The 11,979-nt window shown below is 40.4% G+C and overlaps 1 protein-coding gene across 1 annotated transcript in view; it reads left to right on the top strand.

Annotated features, from left to right (window-relative positions):
• Window positions 1-429: 429 nt before the first annotated feature.
• Window positions 430-11,979, top strand: part of LOC128702837 (tetraspanin-18B) — an 84,925-nt gene continuing 73,375 nt past the window's right edge. The window contains exon 1 of the mRNA XM_053797263.2: window positions 430-898. Coding sequence (XP_053653238.2) covers window positions 806-898 — 93 coding nt within the window. The 5' untranslated portion in view covers window positions 430-805. The remainder of the gene's footprint in view (window positions 899-11,979) is intronic.

Here is an 11,979-nt window from a genome sequence, read left to right as displayed (position 1 = left end):
TACAAAGAAAATGCATCGGATGTGACCTTGTGTTTCCCGTTATTCTTGGATGATGTACGTAACGGTGCGTTAAAATTACTCTCACTGCCCTCTTCACCCACTCGCCAACGTGTGGTTATTACTCTCAGCTGTTTGCTGGGAGCAGCGGTGGATGAGTGGAGAATGGGTGGCTCACAGTTCTGCGTGGTCACTCCCAGCCGCCATTAATATACCCCAAAGCAAGTTTATTTAGGCACAGGTACACATAAGTACAATTTTCACAGTGTAAATTACCTAGGATAACCGACAAAGTGACTTATTTCCAGCGGGGTCCTTTTTAAGTAGTATTTTTTAAGATAACGGATAGGAATGTGCAGTGACCGCACAACACCTGCCCAAGGAAAGAAACTAAAAAAAAGTTGATGTAAGAAGTCTGAAAGGCTTGTTTGTGCTTGGGTGCAGTGAAAGCAAATGGATCCATATCTTCAAGAGTTGTAATGAAGAATGCTTCATACGAGAGTGACTACACTCAGTGACGTCAGTCAGTGCTCGCCACAGCTTCGGAGTGAGAGGGTGTACGGCTGAGCTCTGCTGCCCCTCATCAGTGAAACGCCTAAACTAACATTAATTTAGCTCGTTAGCCTTATCTTGGCTTATGATTCTTGAATCAGTTTACCCTATGTGGTTTATATTTGAATAAATACTTTCTAAAAGTTTCCATATATACAAACTCGTGGCGTAGAGAACAGGTGAAGGCACGGAGGCCCTGGCCTTTATATACTGCTTCTACATAGTGTGGCCATAGTCTTAGAGAACTAGGAAGAACATGAACCTGAAACGCTTCAACATGTTCAGCATGGAGAACAAGATGATTGGATGGCTGCGACATGTTCTTACTGCTATCTCAGTCGTCCTCTTCGTGAGTACTCTTAAAGTATTACCTACCCTCTTTCCCCTTAAGTTCCCTGATGCTAATGAGGGGCCTCTTCCTTGGATCAAACCTGATCCCCCCCATTCCCTAGAAACTGCCCCCTTCAGGTTTAGCGCTCAGCCCCATTAATTTAATAATGATAAACTATTCAGTATGTTCAGTGAATATGCTTCTTATGATTATATTTATGGGGAAGCACTCATCCCGTATGGGTCATAGAGCGCCTGGAGAATGAGAGGTAATCAGGGTTGATGCAAGGAAGGGGAAAAAACTCAAGTTACTTGGAGCAGGAGCAGCCCTCGCCACATTAAAGATGTAAAAGATTAGTAGTGTTTGTACGGCATTCACGTCCAACCCATATGGGTTTAACGCACTGCGCAAATGTAGCACATTTCTTGCATTAGTAATTATGAGCACCAAGTATAACAACAGTGCTGTAGTAAACTACCTGTGCAATACAAGTTGTCATCTTAGGCCTTTTAATATTCCTTAAGTGGAGATGTGTATAATCGTGTATATTGTATAATCTGTTTTTAACTAGAAAATCAAAATGAGGATGCACTCGATTATAGCTCAAGATTTAAAAATCAGAGTGATATTCAGGAGGCAGCCTAATAAAAACAATTACGTATATCATCTAAAATATATTATGGATCCTGGCGATCTCAAACGCCGCTGTTACTGTTGTAGGTTTAACTTTTTTTGTGAATATTATAAGTTCTCGAATAAAGTTTGACTGCCGGTGAAGGACTCTTGATCCAGGGAATTTGAACTGCTCTGCTTCCTTGGATGGCACCTAATGTTCCCTAGGTGCTACACAATCCTTACGGATATAGCTCATCTCCATAACTATAATAATCTTAAAGTACATGTTCATGTTCTTCCCATTTATGATTTACGATATTTTTGTTTAAAAAACTTTGAATAAAGTTTAACATTGTTGAATAAAGTTTAACATTGTTAAAACTATTCGGTATTCCCTGTTACTATTACACGAGAAAAATTGAAGGTGTGATCCTCATTTATTAGGTATCTACTGAGAGAGGATACCTGTAGTAGTTGTCGGAATTCTTTCGTCATCCAAGGTTTCCATGTCATAACTTCTTTAATAAGCTGCGTTACCCCTGAAGGAGCGAGGTTAACTTCCCTATATGAACATTTCGTGTGGAAGTCCTAGTGGCTATCAGTGATATTCTCCCCTCTCCCCAAGGAGGTTTTGATGCTGGTGAGGGTTATTGAAACGAGTCTGAATGCTTTCCACATCCCCAGAGACTGTAAAATAAGATTTGTTCGAATTTTTAACCAAGAGGGATAGTCACCCAGGATAACTTAATAAAGTTTATGCGTCATCTGGGATTGTCTGTCGATTAACACTCAGGTACCTACGTATTACTGCTAAGCGAACAGAGACAACAAATGTAGGGAAACATGCCCAGAGTTTCCACTCGTGCCGGAGAGCGAACCATAGACCCTCAGTATGAGCCGAGTGCGCTGTCAACCGAGGCACAGGACACCCTGGTCAAATCTTTGTGCTTGTAACATACTATCTTAATGTGTAGTGTTTAAATAATTTGTGGATAAAATTACACCTATGCAATTATTATATTTATGTTAAGCGCTAAACCCGTGTAGGTCATTCAGAGCAAGACGTGATGGAGGCTTGATCCTCCGTCTGCTGAGGGTGAGACAGACGCGCTTCATAGCTATTCGTACTCGCCTAGTTGTTACACACTCCTACATAGAAACCATTGTTGCAGTTTGATCAGTTCTAGAAGTCTCAGCCATCGATGCCACTGATAGCTACCCGTTGGGACCACCTCAGGGATGCCAGACTGTTGTAGAAGTTCTTGAGGAAACTGAACTGAAAAAGATGTAACAGAGAATGTGATTTTAATTAATGACCATGATGTCTTCTATTGGTCACGGACCGGGCCGCAGGGACGTTGATCCCCAAAACCCTCTCCAGGTATACCGTCTTACAAGGTGCCTGACCTCTCTCCTGAGATGTGCACCTTTGACAGTCCACGAGTGGTCACTATTCAGGAAAGCACTCAGTTTCTCACAGTAAGTGGGAATAGAAGCTCTCATGTGTTGCACCTACCGGACAAGCGGGTGAAATTTTCCCAGAGCGTTTACAATACTTGGCATTCACGATCTCAGGTATAAGTAAGGCATATTCTTTTAAAGTGTTGCAGCAAGGAGGCTGGAGGCAATGGAGATATCTTGAGATCAGTGTGCGGTGTTCCAGTAGCGCACGAAATAGAACGTGAATAAATTAAAAGTCTGTGGTGTAGTATGAAAAGTATATAATTGAGGGAGCTGAACGGATGATTGTTGAGATGTGTTGGTTATTTAGAAAAAAAAATGGAACGATAGTTCTTTAGTGTATAAATCAGGAGCGGATGTACGGTTGTGTAGGGTGAAGGGAAAGCCCAATGGAGGGTGTAACGGGTATTTTGAGAAGTAGGAACAGTGGCGGCGCCAAGGGGTATGGGGGGGAGCTGGGGCTTCAGCTCTCAAAAATTCCCTCAGCCTCCAAACAAGAATAGTAATAATTATGCTGCTGCCTCAAATGAGGTCTCCTATCCCCCCCTAACTCCCTTCAAGGCAGAAAACCATCCCTAAACCTTACCCCCACCCAGTACAGAAATTCTGGCACCACCCCTGAGGAACCTAAGTATCCACTATCCAGCAAGCATTCGTGACCATGTTAGATGAAGTGGAGATATGAAGAGTACGACTTTCTTCGTATTACCAGCCCTGATTTACTCTAGAAAGCCAGACATTGTGGCTTACTTCTATAGGAGTCCTTTGGGATGCGAACCACCCAAGTACCTACGTATTCACTGGTAGGTGAGCCCTCAGGAGGAAGATTTCACCTTAATTCTCGCTTCGCCTGGAAATCGGACCCTTGGCTTTTAATTATGAGTCAGACACTACCACTGATCTACGTCCTTGCATTACTAACTAAACTTAATGCAGCCAACAACTTGGCAAATATTTTTTATAAGCGCACTTCACACAACCAAACTTAACTTATTCTAGCTTATCCGAATAAAATCTAACGTGAACTGGTAAAAACTAGCATAGTTTAATTAGGCTAATATATCCGCATCTAACATTCACGGTTACCAGTTCTGATATGCGGTAGCGAACCTACATTTTTGGGGTCCTGAATCTTTGAACTGTTACGGATGCCCCTTCGCAACCAGCAACGGCTAGCCTACATGATACTTTAATAATCTTTTAATTTTTATTTAAACTTATTTTGTATTGAATTACACTATATTATTTTTTAAAAACCTTTTCTCATACAGTAGACCTAAAAAAAATTTTTAGCAGTGTGGATTAAGTCGCTTCTGGGGCCCCTCCGGGATTGGGGACCCTGAAGATTAAGCTTCAGTAGTTTCATAGTAGATCTGCCCCTGTTGATATGTGATTATTATGCCCCTCCATTTTGCAACGTGAAAGCTCTCAGTCTTCATATATATGGACATGTGGGAGATCATGTTCTCTGAACACGTCCATTGTTTGTTCTTGAGCTGAATATCTGCCAGACACGTTTGCCTCGTATAACGGTAACATTAAAAAACCATTAAAGATTAAAATAAGTGATTTGGTGTTTTTGTGGTCACAAAAGTTAATTTAATATTAAGCTATATTGCGTTCTTAGTCCTAGCTATTCATGAAGAACATACGGCATGCTGTGTAAAAAAGTGAGACCGGTTTCTTGGCTTATCAAAGTTGATCTGGTATACTGTATAATTATGTGCCTTATGTTCTTTTTGTTGATGTCTACTCTGCTTTACCCTTAAAGGGTAAAGAGCTACTGTCTGCTATGGAGGAAACCCGAATACTTAACATTCCCAGGAACTGTATAATCCCCTACGGGTTTAGCCGTTTTCAATGAATATAAAAATATTGTGCTTTAAAGGAAAATCCCCTCAAGGGAGGTTCCTTGATGCTGGTGAGGTGCTCTTGATCTAGGGAATTGGATGTGTGCTCCAGTTCCCTGAATTGAGCCTGAATGCCTCCCATCCCCCACATGCGCTGTATAATCCTACGAGTTTAGCGCTCCCCCATGATTATAATAATAAATTTAAAGGAAAATTAATCTGGCCCGTAACTACATCGTTTACAGGTTATGTTGTTCAGGAAAATTTGGTTTGGAATATTTTACTTTTAAAGCTGGTCTAGCGTGCCGTTTAGCTAGCCTTGTTACACCTTTATTTTAAATTTAGTCTGTTCTGTATTTATGTCAGTTTTATCTATTATATAACGAAAGTAAATCAAAGCCGGAAGTCTTTTGTAAACTGAGTCACCTTTACGGGGGATTCCCTGGATTGTGTCTGGCTGACTGATACGCAAGAATTTGTGAAAAAATCGAAATGGTCCCGGGACCTGTTAAGAGTGATGTGCTTCATGGGTCAGTATCATATAAATGGTATACAATACATGTGCAACACTAGTTATCTTTATTGAAATGTTTTGACGGCGCTGCAGGTTTCATCAGTCAATACAGATATAAATCACTCCTGGAGATATCAGTGTTGGGGAAGGGAAGGGAAGATGAAATAGATGGTAGTGTAAGATGATAGGTTACTGCCTGATTGATGAATCACATTTGCGGTAGGCTTCATTAATCAAATACAGAAGAGAATGATACACATAGGAGAATGTATTGTATTCATACAGGCAGTAGAAATGTAATGATGTAGTAAGTCCATCACCCACGAAGATGTAGTTTTAAGGTGGTCAGTCACTCAGCCTGGAACAAATGTGAAGCTGAAATAACAGAATGGAGACACAGGTGAGGCACAGAATATCTTGGCGACAGATGAGGCGAAACTTAACTGTTGCACATGTGTTTTACTTATCAGAAAGACTAGTGTTTGTAGGAATATGCTGATAAAACTGTAGGAAGTTGATAAATGGACAGTGAAAGCTAATCTTTTATCTAGTTTGTTACTAGACTATTGAAATGTGGTTATGCCTCAGGCTTAGGAGATACAGCCATACGTTTTTTGGTTAGTATATAGAAGCATCCATACACAGTGTATCTGTTGTCATAATCATGGCACATCACAAAAGCTTCCGTCCTGGACGTGGATAAAAACAAGTTGCCCTTCTCTGGGTTGTGCATTGTGGTCATAATATTAAGATTCTGCTGAGTCGCTTTGGAGTTTCTTATAGGTTATAGAATCGACAGTTGTCCTTGGTTACTTGAACAAGGAATTGGAAATCCCTAGTCATGTACTTTTTGCATCCTTTTAGAGCATGTGATCTGGATGAAAATTGGTAAACGATGTTTTGGTTTATGCCTAATCACCACTGATATGCACAGGAAAGGCATTTGAGGTTGAAGGTTTTCTTTTAGTCTGACCTTTGATTCCCCCGACTTTATACAGTTCTATCAGTCATTTGCGTTATGTCTAAATTTTACCGTGGTTAAAACTCGGTACTGTGATAGCATCCGCCAAGTATACATCAGAATTCATTTCCCATATATATAACAGTGATATACCTATTTCTTGGAAAACGCAGGCACAAGATAAAGATGAAGACCATTAAAACAAACATACTTTTACATTTCGCAACACATCCGTTGCATCTTCAGAATCTGTTAGTTAGAAATAGAATATCAATAATAAAGACTAAAATATTTAAGTACAATAGCTCGAGAAATCAAAAACATTAACCAGTATGAACGATTAATCAATGTAGTCTAAATAATCAGCTGTGGATTGACATAAAGGGGGTTATTAGGGAAAACTTCTCGGTTACAACGGGATCTTAAGAGCAATAAAAAGTATAAATAACTAAAATTACTTCAAATGCAATCTAATGAAAATTGACAGATTCTGTAACTACAACAATAAAGAATGCTTGTTTTAACGGTAATAGTTTTCATTACACATACGTCTTTGTGATCTCTCCAATTTTATAACAGGAAATGCATTGCTGCCTCCGTTAACTGTGTTGTTCTTATTGCCTTGGGTCCCCTATGTGTATTCCAGTTATCAGTTTTTTGTAGCAGTAATGGTATATAATGCGGAAAAGATGTTAAATGACACCTAAAGTCGGTACCTGACCAGCTGAGCTGTGGCTCGTACGTTGGATTGCGTGCAGCCAGCAGTAACAGCCTGGTTGATCAGGCTCTGATCCACCATGAGGCCTGGTCACAGACCGGGCCGCGGGGGCGTTGACCCCCGGAACTCACTCCAGGTAAACTCCAGGTATGTGCATCACCTGGGTATCTTTGATGGGAGCGTTTCGACAACCAGTGACTTTATCAGTTCAACAGAGGTTATTTGAAGTTGTTGAAACTGGAGACAGTAGAAATCGAGGTAATCAATCCCTCAGCCTAGATTCATCAAGACTACGGTGGTGAATATCATGGAGCGGGAGGGACTGATGATCTCATCAGTCCTTCAGCTCTCATAGGGGCTGTATGTATCTTATAAGCATTATCAGTTTTTGAAGTCCCTCGGATATAATAAATAGCCATATTCTGGATCTACTCATACAGCTGTATTGTCAGTGATGTTTATTATACTCCGTTGTTGTTGTATTCTTCTCTGGGTCTAATGTTTTTAGTAATATTACCAGCAATATTACCTTGTCCCCCTTCCTCAGTTATGAGCAGTCTTAAAATGTATCTTTAAAATTCTCCACAGTACAGGCTTCTTAACCATTAGTGCCACCGCCCCTCAACCTTCTTGTATTTATTATGTGGTATTCATTTAGGGATATTACATCTGTTTTGCCTTCGTAGTAGTAATTCTGATTTAGCATCAGACGCAGGCCATTTTGTTACCTTGTTTGTGATGCCATCAGAACTCAGGCCCACCTGTCATCCATTTTTTTTCCCCGTTAATGTTCCTGGCTGGGTGGTCTTTTCTGGCCTGAGTGAAGAGGTTGACTTGGGTCTTGTGAGGCATCCCTTCTTCCAGCTTAAACATCTTGAGTAACTAAAATAATTTTTGTTGCGGTTTACATCATGCAAAGAAGCGACTCATTGTAGGACTTGCAGAAATAACATTATGTAGAGGATAAGTGTGAGGAGGGATAATGTTTACTGCTTTACAGGGTACTGGGGTGATTGAGAGAGTGGAGGGTTGATAAGGGATCTGGACTAAAGGCTGGTCTTCGGAGTGTGGGAATCATAAGTGTGCCCACGCTCACTTATGTTACTAGTATGCACGTTTGCACGCAGATGCAACTAGTCTTTCATATTTATATGCATTGATTTGAAATTCTGTAGGTATTATTTTCTTAACACTGGCCATCTACCAAAGTGGGGGATTGAAAAAAAAAATTACCACGCATTCAATAGCTGTCTTGTTAGAAGTGTGAAAACATCATAATTCAAATTATTCTCCGAACTTCGACATCCTTATCCCTCTTCCAGCATGCAGGCACTATACCTCTCACCTGAACTCAAGCCCAACTTAACAGTTTCTCTGAATCCCTTCGCTGTATAGCCCTTGTGGTTTAGTTCTTCTTTTTTTATAATAATAATCTGAATCCCTTCATAAATGTTACCGTGCTTACACTCTAACAGTACTTCAATCATAAAAACCACTTGTTTTCACTCATTCCTATCTAAAACGCTCATACATCTCTACCCCGTTTGATTTCAGTCTAACGTCAGGACCATAAATGTAGGGAAAGGGGCAGATATACTTAAAGTTTGTCCTTAGTCTTTGCAAAATTCATTATTCTTTATCTTGCCTTCGTGGGAGAAGAGGGAAGAGGGCAGTTAGATGAGCATCTCTTGCCATCATCTCGTATACTGACGAGAAGCACAGAAAATAATCCTCGTGCATGGTCTGTCAAAAGAATTTTCCGTAATAAATTTCTCGCTCGATCTCTTCCCCACACTTCGTGAGCCAATTTTTACGTCCGCGGAGTTTCACATACAATTTTCTTTGAATATTCGTAGAAAGGTTTAACCGTTAAGCATTTACCCACATAATGTTCACATGCATTCACTGCAAATATTTCTCATGGACTTGCTGACGGTTTCGCCATGATATGTGGTCTTGTATAATCATGGAATATCTGCCGTTCACACAGCGCTTTGAGTGAGCATCGCTCGGTCAGTTGGTTAAGAGTCACTGGGTCTGGTTATTTTCTCCAAGAGTGATTGCTGGGTTATAACTTTACCCTAGGTTAAATATTTTTGTATTTAATGTTTTAGTATTGAAGGAGTTTCGTGTAGTATTTGTTTTAATCGTTAAGAAGTTATTCGATATATTCTGGCGAATATACTATATAGTGGTAATACTGTTAAGTAACATTAGACATGCTTTGTCAGTAATAATTATGAAGTTAATTTTAAATACATTTATATATTATTAAGAGTGATTGGTGTTTTTAAACTGATTTGATTCAATTCCTTTCCTTCTGATATTGAAGTTGGCTAAAAACTGTCTTGGGCAGAAAAGTTTTCTTCAAGCTTGGTCAGGTGTAAGAGTATGGAGAGTCCACTCAACACTCATTGCTAACTTTATGATGGTAATTCATATAATTATTATATATTCTCGAAATTTCTCCATCAGCTTGTGGAAAGCTGTATATACAAACATTAGCGTCTTTGTGGTCCGTGCAACGACTGGTGTTTGTTGCTGACATATTTGTATATTGTTAAATATATTTAATAGCGGCGTAGTTTAGTGGCAAAAAAAAAAAAGATTTTATGGTGAAGGGCATAGCGATTGGTGGAAAGTTGGAAAGGCGGTGCAGTGACAGGTACAGGGCAGGTATGAGGATTGACACAGTCTAGTGCAACTTTGAGACCAACACCATCTCACTGTTTCAAACCATCTATTTTCTCGTACCTGTTAAAAAAAAAATCTGTACACAGCCGTCTCTATAGCCATAACCAATAGGGTCAGTGGCTACCCCACCCACACATTTATCCTTAGTTAACACCATTTTGATGTGCCATTGCTATAGGTTCGGCACCACTGAGCGGGTACCGATCCTATGGCAGGTGCACCCGTGTCAGGTTGGTTTATTCCCTGACGAATAGATCAACTAACTTGACACAGAATCAAAGTCACGACACGAGTGTACAACAGAAGACTTAGTTTGTTGTGTATGAATCTTGTACACGATAAAAATAAATGAACTAAAAACACAACAAAAGAGAAATCACACACAGATCTCGGAGATAACTCTTAAGTAATGCAGTATTACCAGAGGGGTGCCACATGATGAGAGAAAATGGAGTGGCAGCAATCATGAGGAAGCAATGGAGTTTCAGTGACCTGGAAAACGTGAATTGTATGAGATATCCACGAACATGTGTTAGATACACACGAAAATCACTCTCGCAAAAGACTGGGCAGGAGACGCAACATCCCCCCCCAGTGAAAAGCAGGGGCGCCACGAGTACCCTGAGACAGCACAATAAGTGTCAGGGGCCCAAGACTGTTCAACTGCCTCCCAGCATACGCAAGGGGGGATTACCAATAGACCCCAAGCGGTCTTAAGGAAGGAGCTGGAAAGGCATCTTAATTCAGTACCTGACCAGCAGGACTAGTTCGTACGTCGGTTTACGTGCGGCCAGCAGTAACAGCTTGGTTGATCAGGCCCTGATTCACCGCGGGGCCTGGTCATGGACCGGGCCGCGGGGGCATTGACCCCCGAAACCTTCAGGTATACAGAAACAGTAACACCTGGGGGACCCAATTTAATAAGCATAATCTAAAAGACTTCCCTCCACCTAAATAACAGAAGACAGACAGGATTACTGGGCCAAGGCCACCTGTAATACTTTCTAGAGAAAGTGTCTTAAAAAGCAAGAAGGACCAGCACACAATGTTAATAGGAAATTTATTCAGAAAAACGTCGACTGGGAGAAATAGGATCCGCAGAAGAGCTAGATGAATGGAGATCCATGAAAATTTATTCCTTGGCGTACATAGGTTGTATGTATTGTAAAATGTAAAGTTATACTTGAGTCCCGCCAAGTAGTTGACTGATTTTAGCCAAATTTATTACAGAACATTAAGAACTAGGAACCATACTTGGTACAGTGGAAGTGGAGGAAAGGAAAGGAGGAACAGCCAGAAACCCCGATTACCTGTATAAGAGACTACATAGGGATATGATAAGCCAATGTATCCAATAGTTATAACATAACCATAATTTTTAGAGGTGGACTGGTAAGCCAGCGGAAGGCCTTGGTCAGATGACCAAAAGCTCCAGTGGCTGATCATCATATGACTTATACCCACGTCAGGAAACGCTTGTCCTGTTTCCTGACAAGTCTAACCTAACCTAACCTACATAGGGATGAAAGTTTTCCTAAACGGAGCGTAATGGGATAAAGAAATGAAAGTGCAAACACAAGAGACAATAGACTGATGAGAGCATGCCGGGAGGCCAGAGACACAGCAATCAGGAGGATTGGAATTAATAAAACCCTGGAAGTGCAAAGATGTCAAAGCAAGGAGTAAAATATGATGGGAAAAACAGTGAAACGAGGGAATTAATGGGGAACAGGGATTTTAACAGAAGACCAAAGGATGAAAATGATAGATAAAAAAGGGAGGCGGAATAATTTGAGAACTACTCTGGGTAAAACACAGTAGCACTAAAAGTTTGAAGGTGATTAAAGCACCTTCCTTTAGGAGGCATACTCCCGTTATTTAATGTATAATAATTCTCTACTATTTCGAGATTAAAAGTGGCATAATGGTACCTAACAACCTTCTTCTAAGAAGGTGAGTGTTGAAATTCTGAAGCCAATCGAAAGTTATCACATGGAAACCAATTTCAGTAAGAGTCTAAATATATAAAATTAAGCAGAAGGCACCTGCACTTGTCAATTGCCCCACGAAACGTCACCTAGTAATAGCTCACCGGAGTTGAAAATGTGAAGCTGATCGGATAAGGCATTCTTTAGTCATCAGTGAAAGCCTTGGGGAAAGTTATTGGAAGACAATACTTTTAATTAAGATACACCAGCGTTTAAGTGCTTAAAAGCCGGCCAGTAGAGTTATTCTCTAATTATCACATGGAAACCAATTTACCGGTATATTATTAAATTGGCATTT

This window comes from Cherax quadricarinatus, chromosome 82, assembly GCF_038502225.1.
Source record: "Cherax quadricarinatus isolate ZL_2023a chromosome 82, ASM3850222v1, whole genome shotgun sequence".
NCBI classification, from domain to species: Eukaryota; Metazoa; Arthropoda; class Malacostraca; order Decapoda; family Parastacidae; genus Cherax; species Cherax quadricarinatus.
This window is presented reverse-complemented; position numbering and strand designations above follow the sequence as displayed.